This window comes from Corapipo altera, unplaced genomic scaffold (assembly GCF_003945725.1).
Source record: "Corapipo altera isolate COAL_440 unplaced genomic scaffold, ASM394572v1 140, whole genome shotgun sequence".
In the NCBI taxonomy this organism is placed as follows: Eukaryota; Metazoa; Chordata; class Aves; order Passeriformes; family Pipridae; genus Corapipo; species Corapipo altera.
The window spans coordinates 21,593-46,490 of record NW_020885077.1 but is presented as its reverse complement, the minus strand read 5'-3'; the positions used below and the strand labels follow the sequence as shown (position 1 = coordinate 46,490).

Here is a 24,898-nt window from a genome sequence, read left to right as displayed (position 1 = left end):
GAGATCACCTGAGCTGTGGGGTGAGATGCTTGTCAATGCCATCACTTCAGACTTTGGCACAATGCAGGTCAGACTGCAGGCCTGCTAAGGTTTATTTAAGCTGTTTCCAGTGGAAGGTTTACAGACATTGAGACAGCTTTAGTACAGTAAATAAATAATAAAATACTTAAACCTTATATTGTCATCACCTTTCCTTTGTGCTTACTGATGCCACACATTAATAATACCATACTTATCTACACATTGCAGGTTTTTCCTATAGAAGTGACAGTGTTCACAGTACGGAAGCAGCCAGAAACTCTACTGTACCAGCCTCCTTTTCCAGTTTTGACTTTCTTAGTTGCCTTTAGTCTCTGTGTCTTGGCTCCTTTCTATATTAAATATGAGTCACTGACACCTGTGTGGTCTTCAGAGAAAAGGCCTTCTGAGATGACATGGAAAAGACAGAATCAATTTAAATGCTTCAGCTTACAAAAATCTGTGCAACCAGGTAACAGCAGTGATACTGAGAGCACCATCAATGCAGTCCAAATACCCTGAACTCCACAGCATGTCAGAGCTGCAAACATCAGCTGCACAGACGTCAACTTGGAGAGACTTTTCATTACATTCTCCTGACACTGCACATATGAGTCATCACTGTAATATATGGCACAAAAAGGTCATATATTACAGCTGCCTTCCTTGACATATTTCAAATGGGCTCATGATTAAACAAGGAGACTAGTCTAAAAGTTTCCAGGTGCACTTTTCTATTTTCTTAGATAACTGGGCTATTTCCAGAAGGAGCATGACAGTCTGGAAAGCCATGGCATTACGTAACACACTGGTTCCAAATCCAGCAGCTCCTTCCACAGGCACTGCAGCCCTACATCTCCACCACCCACCCTGCAAAGGTGCTCACACCGACTCACTCGTTCTCACCTGCCACAGGGAGGTTCTTCAGCACTTCCAGAGGCATAAATAGCTTTGCTTAAACAAAAGCACACATATAGGCAGGTATTATACCAAGCTGTTTAGAAAGGCTGAACTACACACTTAAGGAAAGCTGGAAATGACTTAAAAACCTGTCACCTCAACCCTCTGAACCAGTTTTTTTCAGTCACTGCAAGTCAAGTGACTCAAGGATGCTTTGAGAACATCAGGAGGAGGAATGTACCTTCCTGTAAGGACACCCTGCAGGAACAACAATTCCTTCAGAAAGGAATTTGTCATATATTTCTCCCACCTTTAGCTCATGAAGGACTTTGGTTCTGAAGTACCTGGCAGGCCTCACCTGCCCCACCTTGGCTACAGTGAAAGGCTCAGTCTCCTGTGCAGCTGTGACGCTCAGCCCAGGGAGGGGCTCAGTGTTACTGCAAACAGCCCCACTCCTCTCCTCCAGTGGGACAGGAAGACATTCAGACCATAAGAAAAGCCTGTCCTGATGTAGCAAGTTGAAAACCCTTGGGACAGCTGGTCAAATACAGCTCCAGTGACATGTAAACAGGATATTCTAATTTTGCCTCCTCTACCTTTGGGAAACACTAACACCAAATGCTATATATTTAAGCTCATTTCCTTCCTGTGGGTCCGACTGGGAGAAGAAAAAAAAAGTCAAAGTTAGAAAATCAACACCCAAAGCTGCCCATGGGTTCAGCCGCTCTCCAGTGCAGACCTAAGGCAAACAAGTGGTGGGTGTTCCGAGCTTTAGTCAGACTCCTGTCTACAGGGATTCCCGCCAGAGGACAACTCTGAGCTTCACATATCCACGGAAGGACCTGAGCTCCGCTCTCCCCTTCAGTGACTTGCTCCCCATGGCAGCTGTGGCCACACAGCACCACCCAGACCTGTAGGAGTGGACACATTCTTGCTTGACAGTGACCCTTCTGCTGAGGTGGGCAGCAACTCCAGGGACTGAACAAACCCAGCTTTACAACTCTTAGTGCCATAGAAAAAGATGCCACAAAGTGTAAAGTACTGATAGTTTACTCCACATTGGCAAGATTTCTGCTAGGTCAGGTATTGTTTGTCTGGACTGCTTTGACTTTTTGCTGGATCAGGTATTGTCAGTCCTGGCTCAGGTAACAGTCTGCTCTCCAGCAGCTGGCGTGAACTCCAGGGTACGTGATCCGTCTGGAGAATTCCACAGAAATGTGAACACACACTTGATCTGCATCCAAACAGTATCCAATGATCCAGAAATGCACAAATATCACACTCAGGACCATCCCTCTCCCCTGCTTTGACCCTGACTGTCATCTTGACATGAAATGGGAGCAGAGTGGGTATAAAAGGCCAGAAAATTGGGGGGAAAATAAAAAAGAATAACACAGTTTTCCCTGTAAGGAATGGGAAGTAGGAGATGGGCTTGGTCATAGCACTCCACTGAGTGTATAGGCAGAGGCAACACATACTTAGCTGTGTGCTGTCTCCCACCTAGTGACAAACCATCAGCTGGCAGACTGTGTGTGTACAAACACACTTCTTTTGTCACCCACCTTTTATACCCTTGTGGCTCCTCTGCAGAACCCAGACACTGAGGAGACAATGCACAAGACACTGACCAGCAAGTCAGCTCAGGAAGGACCTGGCATAAAAGGCAAACCCCAACCATAAAAGGGTTTTGGCATCATCTGCTCTTGTCACAACCTGCCCACTGCACCTGCAGCCAAAGCCTTGGCCCATGGATGGAGACACCTGCAACCACTTCAGCTGAAGTGCTAAGCTGCTCCCATTAAGGAACACGTGTCCTGCAAACAGTGAAAGACCCTGTGGCCTCAATGGCTAATGTCAAAGGCCATTTGCTTTAGGGCAGAAAGGATTTATCTTTCCAAGTGGTCATTGTGCACGGTGACATTGGTGCCCAACAAGTCTTGTCTTCACGAAACAGCTGCCAACCAGCACTGCAGGACCCAATCACGTTTCAGGGCAGAACTAGCACTGGGTGCCTTCTCCACACTCACCCTACTCACCATCTCCACACCAAGACAGCCAGGCATCTGCTTTTCAAGTTGGTTTTTGAAAGATGGACTCCCCTTCTTGTGGAGTTGGATGCCAGACTCAAGTCAAAGTGATGAACAAGAGACAAAATGCTCTTCTCTCCCACTCCTGACACCCCACCACCCAGACATCTCTTATTTTGTGAGTAACTCATCAGCTCCACCACCCACAGTCACAAGATAGCAAAGGAGTTGTGCCTAAATTTCTCACAACACTTACAAAATACAACTAAAGCACAGTTATGGAGCAAACTCCCCTGGGACAATTATTCCTTAAAAATCTTTCTAGAAGCAACAAAAAGCAAACTCAAGAACTGCAGAAAAAGCAGGGAAAGAGTGAGCAGACAGAAAAGCCTGAAGGGTTAGGAAGGTAATTTGCCATGTTGTTAGCTACAGCAAATATCTCCAAATAAATGTGACCTTACACAGTTCATCATCCAAACCTCCCTTCTCCATTTTGAAAGGTTACACAAAGTGGTGAAATGTTAGCTAATTTACGTCTTAGAGGACTGGCTAAAAACTAACATAAACCTGTAATCTTCTCCTAATTTTAAGTGAACACTTAACTGATATGAGAAGCCTCTATTCATAGCCACTAAAAGGAGCATTCATTCCTCTTGACATCATCCCTGTACTGTTATGTCTTGATGCAATTTTCAACAGCAGGTGAAACCACTAAAAATTGGAAACAGTGTGAGAAATTTCCCTCTCTCTGGTTTTAATTAAAATACTCAGCAAAACAGAAGTGATAAAGAGAGGTAACTCTTTCCACCTCAGCTGTGCTGGCTCTTCATCCATCGTTGCAGAGCCCAGTGCAAACCCAACGTGCAATGTCAGTGGTAAATATTTTCCCTACTACTAAAGCAGTGGTTCAGATTAGGATCACGACAAAAGCAATAAAAGATAATTCACACGTGATTATGATCTATGTGGTAACTGTTGGGTGCCCTTTTAAGCTCCAGAAGATCCACCTGAGAAGTGGGCACCAGAGGAGCTGCGACTGGGAAGCTGGATGAGACCTGAGCTTCCATCTGGGCACAGGGTGGGAGCTGCCACATCTCCCACCCAGGACTACCCACACCAGAAGCTGACACAACCCACTCCCAGCCCCTCATTCAGACACAGCTCTTGTGAGCAAACTGCCCAGACACTGAGGGTGGACAGGGTTTGTGGGCACCCAGCTGCCAGGTGGATGTCCAGGACGTGCCTTCAGCTTCAGAATCCCTGTGATCCAAGGCAGTTGGGTGTGAACACCAGCTCAAGATGCTGTTGGCTTCCTTTGCCACAAGCACACACTGCTGGCTCGTGTCCACTGGACCCCAGAGGGCCTTTCTGCAGAGCTGCTTTCCAGCCAGTGTGTCCCCAGCTCATGGCACTGGGTGAGGCTGTTGCTCCCCAGGGGCAGGACTTGGCACTGCCCTTTGCTGGACTCCCTGAAGTTCCTGTTACCATATTTCTCCAGCCTGTCAAGGTCCTGCTGAACTACACCACATCCCTCTAGTCTATCCAGCACTTCTCCCAGTGTAGTACAATCTCCAAGCCTGCTAGAGGGAGACTGTCTCAGTTTGACAAGTTTACAACTTAGAAATTAAGAAACTTCAGGTGGAAGTGTGGAGAAGAAACGGCTTTTTATCAACAAAATCTGAATAAACAACAAATGGTGCAATCAAAAACTTTCAGAAGTAACAAAACAAAGTCCTAATTCCCCAGGTGGGGGGAGAGAAACCCACAGCAACCCTCACCCCCTCCCTGATTCCCCCCATCCTGGGAGAAACAGACTGGGGGGGGAGGGGAACGGGAAAAACAGGACACTAGGGAAAAAATTCCAACATCTCTTTTCAAAACTACAACAAGTACCCTGTCCCATCATCCAGGTGTCAAACAGTACTGACTTCTAAGATGCACCAGCAGTGACCTGAGCTCATCTCACTGGTCACAGCTCTGAGTTCAGCACCTTAACCAGCTTTCAGTCCATCTCACCATCCACTTATCCAGCCTGTATCCACCAGGTTGTCTAGAGGGATATTATGGGTGAGAGTATCAAAAGCTTTGCTAAAGCTGAGCTCAGTGACCACTCCTCCCCCAATTCACCAAGCTCTCCCTCACAGAAGGCCAGCCCAGCACCCTGTTCCACGTTCCCTGGTCTTCCTTTTGCTAATGCATCTGCAGAAGCACTTCTTGACTCTCAAACCTTCCACCAGGCCCAGCTCCAGACGAGCTTTGTCTCTCCTGACCCCAAGCATGTGTACACTGGTAGTATTTTATATTCCTCCCAGGTCACCTGTCCCTGCTTCCACCTCTTACACATTATTCAAATCCTTTTCATCTCCTTTTCAGAGCTCCTTGCTCATCCATGCAGGCCATGCAGGCCTCCTGCTGCTTCCTGCATGTCAGGATGGAGCATTCCTGAGCTTGGAGACTGCAATCCTTGAAAATCAACCAGTTTTCTTGGCCCTCCTTTTCTCTTTTCCCTTGCTACTTCAGAACTCCTATAAGTCAGTAAGGTACAGAGCTTATATTCAATATTTGAAATCAGGTCAGTCTACAGAAATGCTCTCCCCTTTTGAAGGTACTCAAGAGTCTGGACTTCAGCTTTCAAGTAAAACTCTTCCTGTCTAAATTCCCAACAAAATGCCATGGGTAAGTAAAGAGCTACCCATGAATATTTACACACTAAATGCCCACTCAGAGATTTAACTCCCCAGTGGGTTCTCTTTGGACTTACAAATAAGCATAAATACATTTTTAAGCCTGACCTTTAATCAAAACATTCCAGATCAGTGTGTAAATCACTCAGTTGGATTTTTTCCTTCTCACATGTTAAATCACTACAGCACAGCCTAATGCAACCATTCCCTTAATTGCACCAAAGCCCCTTTGAAATCTCTCCTTTCACTGTATCCACTAAGAAATAGGTTCCTCAACGTTCCCTTTAAAAAAAAAAAACAAAACAAAACAAAAAAACCCCAAACCAAACACAACCCCCAAAACTTATCTTTTGAAAACTAGCTAAACAAATTAGTCTAGTTGTTGGGTTTTTTAAATTTATTCTCGCTTTTTTAGATTACTAGAGCCTTTGTTTCCAGATGAATATAGCCTCTTCTGTAATTATATCCATGAAAATAAGGGTAGCTTTTACTAAATCAGCAACAAGTCTCTCTACTGTGTTTCCTCTGTAAGGTTAAGAGTGAAGTACAAGTTGGTACTGAGCTGGTGCCTACACATCCCTTGCTTCTCCCACTGGTGCCTTTGAGAGATGAATGATTTTATAATTTCTGGAGAGGAGCTAATTGTTCATTTTAGAGAAGGAATCATTGTTTACCCTCAATTAAAACAGCTTGTGCTTCACTCCAGTACCAGTCACAAACCACCTTCTCTCATTGTCTTTCACCACAGGAGAGAGATGTCTCTTCAGGAAAAGCAAAAAGCCCCGAGGGATCACCCAAAGTGGTTGCTCCCCGTTGGTTTTCAGCTGATGGGAGGCACAGCTTTTATCCTGCAGTGCAGTCAGTGACTCAGCTGACAGCCATGGCTGGTGTGCCAAGTGCTCTGCTTTTCCCTGCTTCCCACCTCCAGGGAAGCCTCCATGGCACACCGGGTAGGAAGAACACGTCTCTCTTTCCCTGAACCAACAGATGCTCAGTCAAGCTGTGTGCTGTCATCTAAGTTAGCTGAGCAACTTGCACCTCACCATGAAAAAAAGCTGTTTTCCTCTGCAGTGAGAGGTTTAAATCCCGGCCAGTACCTCAGTCCTTCACCTGCTGAAGTAGGGATAGCTCAGCATCTGCTGCCAGCAGGACCTTCAGCTCAGACCCAAAATCCTGGGTGTCCCCCAGGCTCCAGCCTCCTCTGCCCCTGCACAAGAGCCCAGGGCACCACCTGCTAGTTTCTTAACGACCTGGTCATGGACCTTTTTGAGAGAAGAAAACTTGAACTATTTTATTCCTATTTAGGATTAAGCTTGTGGACTGTCCTCTGTCCTGATCTACCCTCCAGCCTGCACAGAACAGAACACCCTTATCTCACTTCTTCCCTCCCCCCTGTGCTTAGAAGTTTGTGCCCTGGCCCTGAGCTACAGGATGAAAAAAACATGCAACTGTTTGTTCCAAAACGGTCACACCTGACCTTGGAGTCAGCCTTACCCTAATTCAGATCCCAAGAAAACACTTATTCTGTTGTCTTAAGTCAACTGCTTGGTGAGAAACTGTAACTTGCACAGTCAAAAAAATTCAAATAATTTGTTTGCAGGCTCGTTGAACACTTTTTCTGGCTGGTAACTGATTTTTTGGGGAACGGTAAGTGTTCCAGCAGGAAATGGTGTGTGCAGAACTGAGCCTGCACAGCAGTGTACCCAAGTCCCAGACCTCCCTTTGAAACAGGAATCTCTCTCCAGCATTTAGGGAGATTTTTTGCACATCATGGTCATCTGGATGTGCAACTCTTATCCCCTGAGAAGGGCACACCCATTCTTCTCCCTGCATTTTCGTTGCATCCTAATCAACTTCACAACACGTAAAAGCAAAATTAAAGTTATGACCTAACATTCCCCCGCAGTGCCTCTATAATTTGGTGCCCTGTTCGAATTAAAACCAAAGTGGTTTTATCCCACTTTCAGCTCAGCCCTGGTACCAGTGCTCGTGGAGCAACAAATATTGCCTTGAAATGGCAAAAGCCCAGAAAACAGTGGGGGAGACACAAATGCACAGGCATGAGCTTCATAATAAAGGTGAAATAATGCATTTCTCAAAATTTAGGCAAATATTACCAATGTATTTGCCAGAGCTCTCAGCAGCCCCTTCTCCTTTTCTTGAGAATCAAATTTCTCTCTCCCATTTTACACACTGGATAGGAACACTAGGTCAAAAGCTTCCTATAAGCACGTGCAGCTGAGCAGTGGGCATTCCCAGAGTGACTCACCCTCTATTCTCTCCCACCCCACCACTGCACACCTTCCTCTCTGCTTTTAAGTACCACAGCAAAATTCAGAGCGACCTTGAGGACCAGAGCAGCCAAATCCTTGCAGAAGCCTGGTCTCTGTACAAGCCCACATAGGCCTTGTCTTTGGGAGTTGAGAGGGGACAGGAGTCAAGGCAGGGACAACCCCTACCCAAAGATGAGAGAAGAAAGAAACTCTGACAATTGGGATCAGCCAGTGCCCAGTACCCTCACCACACGTGCCCAGCACCCTCACCCAACGATGCAGGATGAGACAGCTGGAGGAAGAGGCACCTGGATGGAAGAGGGGAAAGCAGAAAAATTCTTTGCCACTTGGTACCCTGACACCTGTGGTGTCACATCCAGCAAACGTCTGTGCCTGGTCCTGTGCTCTCAGCAGCCTCCCAGAGCCCCCCTCACCCCCCAGCACTGCCCTGACCTCCACAGGTGGGGTTCAGCTCCACGCTGGAACAACACCCAGCACTGCTGGGGGTCAGGACACTCAGTCCCCAGCCCTGCTCCCATCCAGCCACAGTGGCCTTTGGCAGCCCCTCAGCCTGTCATCCTATCTGCAGAGCAGAGTTAGCAATTCCCAGGCAGGCACCCCGTGTGGACTGACCAATTTGGGAATGGAAGAGCTCCAAGCCAATATTCGTTATTCAGGGCGTACTTAGTCAGAAAAGCAAAACTAAGTCCTTCCCCTGGCCCTTGCAACACTTCCCTTCTCCAACCTGGCAATAATCCAACACAGGGTTTCCCAATTCTGCCAGTCCAAAAAGCAAAACACCCAGTCATTTCAAAGGAAGTTGTGCCCACAAAGGAGCCCAAGATTTGGCCTTCAGCTCAGGAGCTCTGGGTGTTTTGTTCTGTGGGTTGTTTTTTTCCCCTCTTTCATGAGCTACAGAGGTAAAAGTGAGACGGGGGTGCCCAGCCAGAGCCAGGCCACCCCTGCGGCCAGGGGGGTTTGAGCTGCTCCACACTCCTGCCCATCATCCCTCCTGCCACCCCCATGGGGAAGCCAGGCAAAGCCCCTGGAGGTGGAAAGCAGGGAAAAGCAGAGCTTCACACACTTGGCACACCAGGAAGCTGATTTGCAACTCTGCACTTGGCACTTCTTCAAAGTGTTTTCTTTGGGAGAGCCTCTGGGGAATCACCTCTTTCTGGGATGGTTCTTCACTGACCTGAACACCTCCCAGGTGTGGAACAGGGGCTGAGAAAGCCTGTTCCCAAAAGAGTTAACAGCACTTTGCTCTTCTATAGCATGCAAGGCTGTTTCAGCTTAACCCAAGCCACCCCTTCTCTTTTCACATTTTCTTAATAGGTCAGGGAGGCTTTTTTGGGTCTGACTTTTTAAAAAGTATGGTCTGGCACTCCAAAGTCATTCCATCCCACGTGGAATTGCCCCATTGCTCTAGGGCAGTGTGGGGTTTGGTGAATGAATTGCCGCATCTCTGCTCTGCCAGAAACTACTGCAAGGGGCAAACCTTGCCTGTGCTGCATTCAAAGCTCCAAGCCCAAACCTGCCGTGGATTTGATTTCTCTTCTCTCTCTGAACTGGGCAGTGACCTGTTTGCAAGTGTTGCTTGTGCCCTGCACCACTCTCCAAGACTGGCAACACCTCCCAGCACAGTCACTCTCACCAACCTCACACAGCAATGTCTCCCTCAAAACTAACATACAGAAGGGCTGGGAGATTCTCTCTGTGGACCAAGCAAAACAACCAGCTTTTTTCTAATTGTTTGTAAGCCAGCATCTGAGACCAGCACCTGATGGCTGCCAAAAGTTCATTAAAAAAAACATAAGTTGTCATTAGTTTCTTGGGAAAAAAAAAACCCAAAAGGCAACCAAAGGAAGCAACTGGCAACAATACTGAGAGCCCCCAGCACCTCCTGAGCACACCCAGGGTCAGGGTGATCTCTGCAACCACCTGCAGGGCAGTGGGAACAGGGGGCACCTGCACCACCTGTGTCTGTGCCTGTCCTCTGCTCTGTGCACCCTCTCCAGGTTTAGGTCTGGATACCTTTAAGGACTTCTGTTCTGGGCAGAAGACAAAAGGAGAAAAACAGAGGATGCACAACTTCACTTTGGGACACAACCTCTATCCCAACTCATGCATCTTCCACCCATCTCCTGTGAGCAGAGCAACTTGGGAACTCTGTGCTAAGAACTGACTTGGTACAAGCTGAAAAGGTCAGCAGGACAGAGCATCACAGCCCTCTTTTACAGCATTGACTCCACCTGTTCTTTGTTAGTTACATCACAATTTGCAGGAAATTGGTGCCTGTCTGTCAGATACCACATTCCCAGACAAACTACACATCCCTTTTACAGCCCCAACCCAGAGCAGTGATGACACCTGACCATTCCATGGTGGGCATGACCTGGGAGGTGCAGAGGCTGCTGGACAAGTCAGGGAGAGAAACATGGCAAGGGTAAAACACTGATGTGAATTTACTTCTTCCCTGATCTCTGTGGTGTAATGAAAACAATTAGAGACGACTCCAAGAAACAAGTCATTCATGCCCTCATGACCTAAACAGGACTGTCATGAATAAGGCAGCACTGGATTTATCACGTGTTCCATCTTCTAAATAAAACTGTAATTAGTTAATGCCTTGCATGAATTTTATTTTGAGATGCCTTGAGGAGTTTTTTCCCCCCTGTGTCAAGGCACTAAGATCTGCACCCGAGTCATGGGGGGTTTCCAATGGAGCAAGTGCATCCCTTGCTCTGAACCACTTCACAGGGTTGCACCACAGAGGCCCAGCCGTGCTCTAGCCAGGAACAGGTACAACAAGCCAACACACTTTCCAAGACAACTGGCTACTGACCTACACCTCAAAAAATTACATGCTTATTTCTCAAACCAGCTCAAAATTTGGACTCTAACACACTTGATTGGTGTGCAGATCTGTTTTCCATTGAGTGTTTAGATCTGGGAAACATGGCTTTGATTAAAAGTGGGCAACCCCCCAAGTGCAGAGAATTTTCACATAACTGCCTGGCAAAAAAAAAAAAATAAAAAAAAAATAGAGCTGCAACAGTTATTACCATTCATCAGAACTTCTGCCTTGTTCCCTGAGGAATTGCCTGTTTCCCCCACGTACACCTGAGAACTGGGATGCTCAAGGTTAACAGCATGGCAACTGCCACAACACAGAGAAACACTGAGACAGCCAATATTTTACCAATTACAGCTCTTTCCACTGCCTGCTACACACAGTTGTTTTGCCTTAGCTGATGCTGGGCTCCAGTATCTTTTGCTTCTTCTATCTTTTTTTCTTAAATAAAACAAAACAAAAGAACAACAACAATTAATCAACATTCTTAACTTAGTTACAGCGAGATGGAAAGAAGAGTGACAGGTGAGACAGTCCCGCAGACTGTGGGTCTAATCCTGCTACATTTCATATGGATGACAAGAACAGACAGGGCAGGAGCCAGTAGCATGTGGTCAGGTTAGCACACTTTTGAGCAGGGGAAACCATGGATAAGTGACAGAATTTATCCACTATCCCCTTGCTCAGAACCATTCCAGGGACTATTTTGCAATCATTCAACATTTGGCCCAAACAAATGGATTTAGCAGGAATTTCACACACAAAAAAAAGACAGAAAACCAAAGGTCCTACTCTAATGCTACTGAAGGCAACTCCACAAGGGCAGGCAAGCAGAACCAAGCCACAGCAGCAGAGCCCTCTCAATTCAGCCAGACCCAGGCTTGATTTATCACATTTATTAACAAAGTCACACTTCTCCCTGCTTTGGTAGAAACACCTCTCTACCAAAGGTTTCCAATCAACCACACCCTGCACACATGCTGCAGTTTTGCACTTGCTAAAGACACACAAAAAGGAACCTCAAATTACCTGCTAATTTAAGTTTGGGACACTTGTGAACAGCTGCCTGACCTCGTGTTTCCAGTCCAACAACACCTGACCCAAGAGGGAGCCGTGCTCAGGACTGGCCTTTCCCGACGCTCCCCGAGCCCCCCGGGCCAGCAGTGCCAGCACGGAAGGAACATTGAGGGACACAGAGGAAGAGCAGCAGGACCACCCAACCTCCAGCCCAGGAGCTTCACTCTGGGATCCCAGTTCCCTGCACACCCGGGGCGAGCTGCAGCACAGCACAAAGGTTTCTGCAGTGACCGCCAGAACAAAAGGGTATTTCCCAGGCCTGGGAGAGGCCATGAGCTCTCCACAGACCACAGGAAACATGATCCAAGCCAGCTGAAGCATCTAAATATGCACAACTGTCAAACTGCATTTAGGGATGGCTTTTTGTTTCTCTTTATTTTAACTTTGAAAATTTCTAATTTTTTCTCAGTGGCCACATTAAAAGGAAGAAAACATCTTGTTTTCACTTTCCAGAAGTCCTGAGGTGTCACAAGTGAAACAGTTCAACAATTAAATAAATGTTTGGATGGCCAGAAAAACAGCTGAAAGTCCCTAGCAGTTCTTTCTCCATAGCCATCTACTTTTCACAAAAATTATAAACGCATTTTGAACTGAAACACACCTTGTTCAGCCAAATTCTTAAAAGACCAATGTTACATACCAGGCACGACCTTTTATAACTTGTTAAATGCCTCCTTGTTGTTCATTTGATCCACTCCCTGGCTATTTCATCACACTATGTGATATTAATATTCTTTACACTTGCACACTGCCTTCCCTGCACTTCTCCCAACATTCACAGACACCCACATCAGCCCTCACAGCTGCATTTCAGTGCTGCTGCCTGCAATTAAAGACTTTAATCATCTCCCCCAAATCCAGCCTTAAGTATTCATATTGTTACTCCACACATCCCCCTTTCACAGTTATTTGGTTTCCCATCCCTGACACTTGGAGGAACTCAGTTCTCTGTTGGGTACCTGAGCTCCCAAAGGCTCACCAGGAGTGCACAGGCAGTGCATGGGACCCACTGGCAGAGCCCAGCCCAGCTCAGCCCTGGTGGCAGCACCAACAAAACAGCCCAATATATCCCTTTATCCAAGCCAGGCAGGAGCTGCCACTTCTGCCCCTTCTCTCAGCAGCAGGGAGGGTCAGGGCTCACAGCTGAGGGCACTTGTCAGCACATGTGTCCCACTACAGCCCCAGCACCACAGAGGTTCAAACCCAGCTGCTTTCAGGTTCTCATGTAAAACCTGCCAAAAGGAACTTTTCCAGCATCTCAAATTTGGAAATAGGTGTCACAAGCAATAAATCCTTACCCCCAGCTGAGTGCCCCTGTGTGAGCCCTTCCATGTTTTACAGGCACGGTAGTTCTCAGCTGAGCATTAAAGGAGTGTTTGTGCTCTGGGGTGCTGGGGTTTTTTCCTTAATGACTCATAGGCCTTTTCTTAAAAGTTCGCTGGAACACATAAATGTGACATTAGAGATTTAGTAAAATTGTTCCAAAAAACAAGGAATCATGTTTCAGACAATGTGAAACACTCCAGCTGGAAGAGATACATGGCTTGCTTGGCAGTTTTCTTATGCTCCTCTGTCTCAGCACAGTAACAAGCAAGGCTACACTGACAGGGAGTTAAAGCAGTATAGTGAGGTTAATAGGAAGAGATAACACATACCACAGAATGGAACTATCTGCTCCAATGTACAAAAAAGAGGACAAAATGCACTTCCAGAGACAGCATCCACACAGGCACAGTGAAAAATTGCATAAAAATCCTGCCAAACACTACATTTATTGGTCCCTCATCAGCACATTTGCTAATTTTGTTCAGAGATGAAGGCTGGTCCTGCTCCCTAATAAGCAACAGGAATCCTGCTGCCAGCCTTGGGAACCATCACACCCCTGGAGCACCTCCAAGCAATGCCACATCCCAGCCCCAGGTACTCTGCCCTGTCAGCACTTGAACCTTCCAGGCAGCTGAGCACAGCCCTCCAAAGAGAGCCTTTTTAAGCTCATAATAAAATTTACAGACATCCTACACATTCCTGCACTTCATCCTTTTATACTGCTTCAGTTTTGGTTTATATCACACATTCCCATCCCTGTCAGAGAGGAGGCACTTTGTCCAGGATGGGCACAGAAATCAAACACCACATTATATCCTGAGACACCGAGTTTCTCCAGCCACAGAATGAGACTGTTTCGGACACAACCAATGCCAACAGCAGAACTGCTCCACTCTGACAGGCTGTGAGACAAACACAGACCTTTGGACACCAAGGGAGGGACTGTACCTCCCCTTCCCCCAGCAGGGCCCTTCCAACACCTCCATCCCAACAGGGACAGCTGCCCAGGCACCTCCTCGGAGGGCACTGCAGGATCGCACCCTCTGCCAGTGCCCAGGCTGGGTCTGGGACAAAGGAGATGCCCTTCCAACCTTGTGGGGCTCCAGGTGCTGCCAAGGACACCCCCAGACTGTCACTCTGCCAATGTGATTTGGAGTACTGTCCTGAGAGAACTTTTGGGACACGTGATGTAGGTAGGAGGTCAAGCCCAGGCCTTACTAAATATCTGCATAATTGTTCTGGTTTTAGTAAAACTCTTTGGCTTATCACTGTTGCTTTATTTCCTTTTCACTGCTGAACAATCTTATTATACACCTGGAAATTACTTTACCAGGTTTGGGGGTTTTTTAATAATAATTTTAGCATTTTTTAGAAGTAATCAGTCTAATATTAGCAAATTCTCTTCCTCTGAGAGTGCTTTCTAAGCATCCAATATCCACATGGCTGTAAGAGATGTTTACATCCTAATTTATTAACTGTGGATATTAAGGATTTCAGGCCAACATCTTTGCTGCTACCACAAAGCCATCAGTGGTAGCACACAAACCTGTATCATTTACACATTTTAGATGTAAAAATGATACAACTTCAGGGGTGTTTTCATTAAAAAACATCAACTTCAATCACACTGTAACAACAGCTACTTTGACAGTTACCTGTTCCTTCACAGCAGGGTCACATTTCTACTCTGCAAACTACAGTGGCCACAGAATCCATTAAACTCATTAAATTGGGATTTACTCCAAATTCACACGTCACTGTGTACAAATCTCCAGTGTGTGACTGAGCATCAAACGGGACATTTGCACACATAAATCTTTGTGGAAGATCCAGCACAGAGGAAACAACTGCCAATACAAGTTAAACTGCTGGAGAACCACTTTTTCCTTTCAGTCTGGCTTAGGGTGTCTCCCTGACCCCTCTAAGGGAGCAGAGCTGACTGGGTTGGGGCGATGGGCACGGGATGTTACTTCTGGGAATTTGAGAGCCTTTTACTTGAGGAATGCAGTACAGACCTGGCTCGGACCTTGTGACAGAGCCCTAAAAGCCAAGCAGACCCAAGGAATTGCTCAGTGCTTCCCACAGAGGCCTCGTGGCTCTGCAGCCACGTGGGGCACAGCACATCCAAACCAAACTCCACAGGCTCCACTCAGCCCTTGCCAACCCTCCCTCCCCCTGGCACACTCCTGCATGCCCAGGGATGACCTTCACTGGGGGACACTCACAGGGACATTTCCCAAACCGTGAGGCAGCAGTAGAGAGTGACAAACCAGGAGTTCCCACACCACAGCAGGACTTGTGCCTATGCCAGCCCTTGTATCACAGATCCAACCCCCCGTGCTGCAAACCTCACCTGCCCTAGCAAAACACATGGCAGTTCTTTGGAAGCCACCATCCCCCCTTGCAGGCAGTGCTTTTACAACAATGCAGAGAGAGCCCAAGAGTAAAAGCACAAATAAAAAAAAAAAGAAACAAAAAAACCACTTGCCATCAAACAATACCCCTATTCACAGTCAAGTTTCCTGCAACTGAAGGTAAGAAAGCTTTCGTCCCCATTCATATAACACAGGCCTCTCTCAAGTTATAGTCACCCAAATTCCCATTTAATGTTAATTGTACACATTACACACATCCAGTACTTGTTAAAATATAAACACATACTCTGCATCTCTCCCCTTCTGTTATTACATATGACACAGTTTATCACTTCCCAACCTCAGGGAGGCTCACAAGCACGTGTATGGCTAGCAGGGACTGCAAGAACCCATCCAGTACCACTCCCACATCCTTCATAGCACATTTCATACCACAAACAATGCTATGTTGACTTGTGTTATCACACTTATTTTTTGCAGCCTCTTCTTTCCGTTGAATTCTTTCTATATTCTCTCTCCTGCCTTCCTACTCCCTCCCTTCGAATGATCCTCTTTTCTCTCTCACTATTTACCATTATTTCCTGGGCCCATTCAGGAGGGCAGGCTCCTGGTAGCTCAAGCCATGAGGATGCTGCTGATTCACACTTACCCAGCACCTCTCACTGCAGCTCTTCCTGCCCCTTCCCCAGTGAACACACACCTCCCTTGCCTGACCCCTTTTTTTGAGGGCTCTCTTGCATTTTGGCTAGAAAAGCCTGACCACTCTCGACTCAGTTTCAGCAATATATCTAGGAGATCAGCAAACCCAAGCTCTGAGGTTTGAACCCTTCAGGAGACCACAGCATGGAAGTTTATTTCTATTTAGATGTTTGCCATCAAAAGCAGATTTTTCACAGAACAGCCTCAGCTGCAAATGCTGAAGGATCTCAGTTGAGTACCAATGTTGAATTGATTTCCAGGACCAGAAAGAGAAATATAAAGTAATTGTCAGATAATAAATCTTTGCTTATTTCCAAAAACAGTATGATGTATTAACCATTATCTCTATTTTGACAGAAACAGGGAAGATCTAACAGTTCTCAAAGAAAGCTTCAGGAACCTCTAAGACTGAAAAGAACACTTCAACAAATCTCCCAAGTGTTCCTGTCACACACTGCCAGCTTCCCTAAATTTCATTCAGATTTTCCAATTTCATCTCTAAGCAATGCAGCTTGTAAGGACTGACCACTGTTACCTGTGTTAACTTTGATCTCACCTGCACACACAGAACAAACATGAGCACACAGCTCTGAACTCATGAGCACATTGTAGGGCTCAAAAGCTGATCCAGATTTACATTGATAACTATAAATGTAAAGGGCAGAGAGGGCCTGGATGGGTCAAGGGATCTACTTCTTCCCTTCATCTACCTACCAGGCCAAAGGCTTTTCATCAGGATTTCTTGATGGTGCTCCAAAAAATGTGTGCTAGGTGGCTTTCTGGGAAGACCCAGGAGCTCTCAAGAGTCAAGCCTACTTGCAAGGATAAGCATGGGCTATTGCTAGACAGAGGACTAAGAGTTATGAACAGAAACCAGACTTTGTGTCTCATTCTGCCACATCAACCCATCCCTCCTTCACTTGGTAAACCTTGCACAGGACACCAGGAAGGGGCCATTTTCCACAGGGTGAAGGGTTGGACAAAGATGCCCAAGGAAGATAGGAAAGGTGACAGCTCTGTGACAGGACTGCTTGTTTCTCCCTGAGGAGCAGCACAGGAGAGATGAACTTGCTGTGAGAGACAGGGAGGGAGGGACTGTGGGAGGGGAGGTGGCAGCGAGGGGTGGGGAAGGCACTGAATGTGCCGAGATGGGGAAAAGCACCTTCACAAAGGGCACTGGCTGCACAGGGGTGCTGAAGGACAACAGCACAGTTGCAAACTTGCTCGTCTCTCTCCAGGATTTGCACAGGCAGGAGTCCACACTCCCCCACCTCCCTGGACTCACAATGCCTCTTGCATCTTCTCTTTAGTTGAAGATAATTAAGTCACTGCTTGTGCTGGATCTCACCACCCTGACCAAGATGAGCAGACAGCCCTTGTGGGGCGATGGCTGCAGCACAGCAGGGGCTGTCAGGAGCAGGTGACTGCTGCCTGCACCCCTCTGTCAACTCTGCTTCCATTTCTGACAACACACCAGTGGAGTCCCAGGACACACAGAGAAATCTTGTTCAAAAACAACAGCCAAATCAGCATAACTGCTCAGCACAATGACATTTCCCTGCCCAGTAGGCAACAAGCCATGGGTTTACAGTCAGTCCCTCAAGGACTGCATGACTTTGATGAGCATGCCAAAATCCAACTTTTGCCTTAAACTGTTTTTTTCAACACCTAGACATCAGACTGAAGAATTCTGCAAAGTAAGTAGGATTTAAGACAGCTCCTGAGCTGATGACTTTCCAACACCCACAAATGTCCTGCTGACACCTCAGGAGGAACATTCAATTTCAAGAATATTCCTGAAACAACTCTGACAATTCACCTCACCACGTATGAATGTTGAGCTGAGAACAGTTATGAAAGTGAGTGAAAGTACTTTTTTATTATGTCTCTTCTCAGCATCTACCACTAAACCAAGCACATTTACTAAACTGTCAGTGCCTTGGCAGGGGACAGACAGGGGGTCTCAGAGAGTTGAGGATGAAGCAGTTTGAGCAGGGGCTGCACAGGAGGCAGCTACAAGGGAACGAAATCTCACGGCTTTGCCCAATCCAAGTGCAGGCTGCTGCCAAAGGAAGGGTCCCAGCCTCCTGGAGCCCTCTGTCTGCACCCTCTGCCTTGGGTCAGCTCCAGCCATCTCTTCAAGAAGGATGAACAACCCTCCCTCCCTCCTTCCTTCTCTGCAGCCTTTGTTTTGTGTCAGATCAGTGGGTGCACGTGGCTGCAATGTGTTGCTGGGAGCACCTGGAAGGGCAGGGTGCTACCCCTCAGCTGTGCAACTGGGCAGAGCCCTTCCCTGACAGCACCAGCATCTTTAGTCAGATTAAACCAGTTGCAGAAGGCCATCCTCCTTCTCTCTACCTTTGCGCTGAAGCCTGTGAGGAGACAGGGAGGATGGAGGAGGTGAAGCAGTAAAGCCAAGCTCCCAGCACAGTACTGCTCAGAGCTCTTCATCCCAGCACGGGCAGACAGCTCTGTCAGTGCACCAGACCTGAGGGCCTGCACACTGCTGGGCTCCCCCAGAGCCCCTCCAGCACTCAGACCCTCCACTTGTCCTCCATCATGTATTTATCTGTCCCAGACTATAGGTTCCTCCTGCAGCAAAGTACTGAGGTGTAGGAAAGATCCAGGGACTGGCAGCACAAGTGTGGTTAGGGGAACACTCAAACAGACCCACAACCAGACTGAAGGCAGGGTAGAACTGTTCCTTCTCCAAACGGGGCTGGCTAGTCCTGTACCCTCAATTTCAAAACAGCACACTGCTCAATTTTTAGTTTTACTGGGGGCTGGAGAAGAACAATGATGACAGGACACAGTAAATACCCAGTGTCCTCATATAAGCATTTACTCACTGAACAGTTGAGCTCATCTAATCAAGAAGCATTAAACCATCTCCTCTCTTCCCTCTACCTTGTTAGACTATTGGCTCAACAATTCTGTTCTCCACAGGCATCACAGAACACCCACAGCTGCCTTTGGAGTGTGCCAGACACCAGTGCTATAGGAGTGAAAGCATAAGTAAAGACTTCACAGCTGTAGCCCATGCAAGCTGCTCTACAAATCAAGGCATTTTCATTGCCTCCTTTTATTAATGTTGTTTAAGACCCTCTCAGGTAAATCTAACTAAATAGCAGACTTCTCCCCCTCCTTGTCTCTGACCCGATAGCCTGTGGTCATCCCTGCCAACCTCCTGTTCACTTGCTCAGCCAAAGCTCAGCATTCACCTACATGGATGACCTGAACCAAAAACATGGGATCAAGTCCACCAGGATTTATCAAAACCTCAACAACTCACAGAAATCAACTTTCAAAGCACCCCAGGTTTTGGGGTTTCATCTGCTTCCAGGGTGCAAGTCACTGCAGTGCTTCTTTGTGCTGCTCCACCACATGCTCTCTAGGCACAAAAGCACAAGCTCACTGCTCATCCTACACTGGCTGCATCTCCTGAGGTTTGGAGCATGCTGCAACATGTTGCTATGGAATATACCTGCAAGCAGTGACACTTGCAAACTCTTATAAATAAGAAAACCCACCCACAACAGATTCCCCTTGGCTTTTGGAGTCCCTGATCACACACTCAGCTTTCCCAGGCCACTGGAAACACCTCCCAGAGGCTCAGGACAGATAAGATTATTCAGTGTAAGAAACAAGTTATTTCTCAATCTCTCTCTGAATATCATGTCAGTTTGGAAGGTAACATTTCCTGCAGTTCGTGTGTTCCAAGCCCTCCCATCCAGCTCCTTCAATACTCAAAGTGAACCGTTCCTGCCCCTCGGGGGGAGAGGAATACCGTGCCAGGTGCCAACACTGCAAGAGATGCAGCAATGGGTGATCATCAGCTTTCTTTTGAACCCCGGACAGATGAAGGCAGGCAGTAAACACTGCACTCAGCTTCCTTTGTCTGGGCACAAAAGCTTGTAGAAATTATGCCACTGCAGTTTACAGAAGGGTTTTCCCAGTTGTGAGGGTACTGCTCACTTAGTACCTCCACCGACCGGCCCACCTCTACCTCCCTACAAGCATCTCCCAGACAAACGCACGGAGCCCTGCAACTCCTTCCTTCCATGTACAGAACGCTAATGCCGCGCCAAAACCAAGCTGAACCTCGTGTTTAAATCAGGTAACACACGTCTCCATCTCAGGAACGCTCACGCCGCTCAGGAATCACACACGGCCAGAGAGCCTCTCCCCGCGCCCGGGCAGCACACAAAGGCACGGAGATAACCATTCCCTCAAAGGCCACACACGGGGCTCGCTCATCCACAACCCCTCACCTTCCCAGGCCTCCTCCCCCCTCCTCCCCGGGAGCTCTCATATCTCCGCTTACAGCCCTCACTCCTCGTTCAAGCAGGGAGCAAACTCTCCGAGGGCTGCCCGGCTCATCCCCAGTGCCCAGTGCAGGACAAACGTGGCACTATTTGCACGCTCCAGCATCAACTTTTCACGGGCATTTCTGGCCTTTGCCACACAGTGCAACGTAAGGACAGGTGAGCTTAATCCCAACTACTGTGGTTACAAAACACGTTCACTCATTTCAAGAAGTTACTTTTCTTCCATAAGGAAGCAACAAAAATCCAGGAAATGACAAAGGGGCTGATTTATCCTCAGCAAGGACTGAGGGCTCTCCTCCAAACTGCTCTCTGATCCCAGGGATGACACGGACCCCTGACAGCCTCGTGTGCTCAGCAGACCCTGCAAGGCCTCGCGGGGCAGAAACAATGCTGGGCTCCCACAGGTGCTCTCAACTAACACAAAGATTGCATCGAACGAGGCACTAAAAATTGCTTCACCATCGTCTACAAGAGTTACCATAGACTGAGAGCATCACCACAAACACCACAGGCTCTGGGATGCTGGAGGTTTAGGGAGAAGCTTCAGCAGCCCATGAGGAAGGCAAAGGAGAGAGTCACTGTAAGCCCCTGCTGCACAAACAGCTCCTGTAACACTTCAGACAAGCCTCCCATCCGCACGTGGAAAGGAAGCATCCCACATCCTGGCAAACCGCGTTAGGAGCGGAGACGACAGAGATCACATACCAGGAACGAGCTATGGTGCAAGCATTTCTGACACCAGACGATGTTTGTGATGACACGGGACTTCTGCAGTCACCTGGTCCAGAGCAGCCCCGGGCACCGCACACCCGCCCTGTCCGCGGCCAAAGCCCCCCGGCCCGGGCAGCCCCGCACGCCCTCCAGTCGCCCGCTCCCCCCCTGCCCCACTCACCGAAGTACTCCTTCTTCATGTGCATCTCCAGCTCCTTCTCCAGCTCCAGCGTCAGCGCCTCCAGCCGCCTCTCCGCCTGGCTGGGGCCGCTCTCCCGGCACGGCGTCACCTGGTAGGGGAGCTTGAATTTGGGGGCCGAAGCGGAGCCTTTGGTCGGGCTGTAGGCGTAGGGGGGCGGCGGCTCGGGGGCGGCCGGGTGCTGCTGGTCGTGCCGCGGCGGGGACTGGGCATGGATGCGGTGGTACACGTCCAGCTCGGGCACCGCGCCGTCCTCCTGCAGGCCGGGCCCCAGCAGGGAAGAGCGGGGCGAGGGCAGCTGCAGCTCGGGGTAGGCGCTCATGGAGCCGCGGGAGCTCCGCGAGCTCTGGCTGGAGATGCTGGAGCGGGGGCTGACCACGGCGGGGGCACGACCACCCTCGGGGCCGCACAGGCTGGAGCGGGGGCTGGCCAGGGCGAGCCCGGGGCCGCCCGCCCCCTCGGGCTCGGCGCTGCCCGACGGGCCGTACCTGGAGTCCGAGTAGCTGGAGCGGGGGCTGGCGGTGCAGGAGTACTGGCTGGCAGTGCTGGAGCGGGGGCTGGCGTGGCGCTGGTCGTAGCCCATGCTGATGCCGCTGGTGCGGTTGCTGCTGGGCTTGCTGCCGCCGCCGTCGTAGCCGGTGAGGCTGGCGCGGGGGCTGGAGTGCTTGCTGGTGTCGCTGGCCGTGCTGGCGTAGCTGGAGCGGGGGCTCAGGGCGGCCCCGTCGTACTGCACCAGGCTGGCGCGGGGGCTGCCGAACTTGTCCTGCCCGGGCACCACCAGGCTGGAGCGGGGGCTGGAGAACTTCTCGTAGGACAGCGCGGCCGCGCCGCCCAGGCTGGAGCGCGGGCTGGAGAACTTGCCGTGCTCGGCGGCGGGGCCGGGCGGGGCGGCGGCCAGGCTGGCCCGGGGACTGGCCGCGCCGAACTTGCCGTCCGGGCCGCCGGGCGCCCGCCCGCCGCCCTTGGCCACGTAGCCGCCGTCGAAGGCGCTGCCCGCGGCGTAGCGATAGCCCTCGGCCGAGTAGCGCTTGCCCTTGTCGGCGAAGCCGCTGTAGCAGGGCAGCGCCACCTCGGAGCGGGTGCACAGCCCCTCCTCGCAGCACGGCTCGGCCGCGCGGCCGTTGGCGCGGAGCGGGGCGGCTTTGCCGCAGGGGGCGGCGGGGAAGCCTTCGGCGGGCGGCGGCGCGGCCGAGCCGTTCATCTTCCGGCCCCGCTGCTCCGCCGTCATGTGGGCGGCGATGACCCGCTTGGTCTCCTCCAGGTCGGGGTGCAGCGCCAGGTCCCGGCGGCCGCCCCGGCCGTACGGACCCTCCGGGCAGGGCTCGTACAGGGACAGGTCCTCCATGAACTTGGTGGCCTTCAGTGCCATGTCCTCCTCGTACTTCTCCATGCTCGGCCGGAGCCCGGCGGCCCGGGGCGGGGGAGGGCGGCGAACTCTCCGCGAAACCGCAGCCCGGAGCAGAGAAAGAAAAGGGGGGGCGAGGGGGAGGAATCCAAAAAAAATCCCTAAATCCAGCAACACAAAAACCAGCCCAAAAGAAAGCCCGTTCCCGCGGTCCTGGCGGGGCAGCGGCGGGACGCGGCTCCTCCTGCGGGGGCTGCGGGGCGCGGTCACCCGGGCGGCATCCCGCGCTGGGGGCTCGGAGCGGCCGGGCTGCCCGCGGAGCGCGGCCGGCGCGGTCGAGTAGCCCCTGTGTCACTTTCCAGCCTTAAATAAGTTGCCCGGTCCAGTCAATGGCGCGCTGCGCGGAGGAATTTGCGCTCGGCGGGTCCCGGCCCCCGCCGCCCCCGTTGTCCGCCCCGCGGCGGGGCCGCGGCCCGCCCGTACCCCCGGGCGGGGGGGAAGGCGGCGGCCGGCCCGGAGGGGCTTCGCGGCGCGGCGAGCGGAGCGCGGGGCGCGGCGAGCCAGGGACTCCTTTGTGTGGGGCAGGAATGCGAGGAAGGAGACTGGGCGCTGCGTCCCGCTGGAATGTAGTTAATGCCGGAGCCAAACAATGATTTTCCCCGAGTCAGGCAGGGAGAGGCGGCCGCGGCGCTGCTCGGCGGCGGGGTCGGCAGCTCCCTCCTCGGCTGGGCTGGCCGAGCCCGGCCCGGGCGGTGCCGCTGCCCCGGCGGGGCTGTCACCGCACCCCGCTCCCGCGGAACCCGCGCTCGGGGCGCCCCGTCGGGAGCGCTCGGGGGTCCTCGCCCCGCGTGGAACTTTCCGGGACCCGCGGCCTCGTCCCGGGGAAGAGGCGGCTCTGCCCACCCAGCCCCGACCGGGGTGCGCCCCGGGCAGGAACCGACATCTCGGCAGTGCTGCGGGGCCGGGGGTGCGGGAGCAGCCCCGCACCTGTGCGGAGCCCCCGGCGCTGGCCAGGTGACTGCTGAAAAGACCTGTGCTTGTAGCACGGCAGCTGAGGGTTGTTGCCAGTTATTTATTAAGCCTTAAAAAAAAAAACAAAAACCAAAAAACGCAGTGCTAAGACATATGATAAACATATTGTGGCCTAAAGCAATCTGTGAGCTGAAGGGAGTTTAAAAAAGCAGCTACTGTCTGTGTAACTGCAAGAGCTTCATCTGTTGATCAGTAACAAACGCCCCAGCGCTGCTTTGCCATTTACATCTGTGTGCTCATGGAAAAGGCTGTCAGAAAACCACCCCAAAACGGCTACTGAGCCAAGACCCCCGATACGAAACTGCAGCCTACAGTTAATTTTTTTGGCAACTAAGCTGGAACTCTCTGACAGTCATTTGTGTCAATGGCAGAAATGCTGACAAGGCCCTAGCAAGAGGTACCTGAGGAGTGTCCTTTCACTACTTGGGTGCTGGGCACCCTGGGAAGAGAGAAATATGTTGCAAGTTTGAGCTATAGGCACTGCTGTGCCAAGAACATTTTATTCTGTTATCATACCTAATTAAACATTAAAAGCAACTGTGTACTCAGAAATGTCCCCAGCTGTGGAGGGCAATTGATTGGCAATCTGTTTGCTTGTGTGTGCAAAAAAAAAAAGCCAACAAACCATGTAAATGTGCAGAGCAAGATCTGAAAAGCAAATCTGTTAGACATGGCAGAGGCAATCCACTGTCAGTGTGCACACCCGTAGGCAAACACCACTGCTCTTGGGAGTCAAGTGCTCTTTTCTGTGTTCACATCTTTCATTACACTTTTTACCCATCTCCTAAACAAGCTGTTACCACGTGCTCCTGCAGCTTTACTACTTGTGGAACAAGTTACACTTCACCTGTAGCCCACAGGTGTGTGATGGAGGAGAGGCCTGTTGCAGTTGTGTCCTGGTGCAGACCATGTGCAGCTCACACAGCACAGGGCCCTTGGCAGCAAATGTGCCCCAGCACCGAGGGGGATCAACCAGCATTCCAGTGCCTGTCCCACTGCAGCTTTGGGATCAACCAGCATTCCAGTGCCTGTCCCACTGCAGCCTTGGGA

General features: G+C 50.2%; 1 protein-coding gene across 1 annotated transcript in view; it reads right to left on the bottom strand.

Annotated features, from left to right (window-relative positions):
• The window catches only part of WTIP (WT1 interacting protein), an 84,761-nt gene extending 61,663 nt beyond the window's left edge, over positions 1–23,098 (bottom strand). The window contains exon 1 of the mRNA XM_027669364.1: positions 21,454–23,098. Within this exon, the coding sequence (XP_027525165.1) occupies positions 21,454–22,861 (1,408 nt within the window). The 5' untranslated portion in view covers positions 22,862–23,098. The remainder of the gene's footprint in view (positions 1–21,453) is intronic.
• Positions 23,099–24,898: the final 1,800 nt, after the last annotated feature.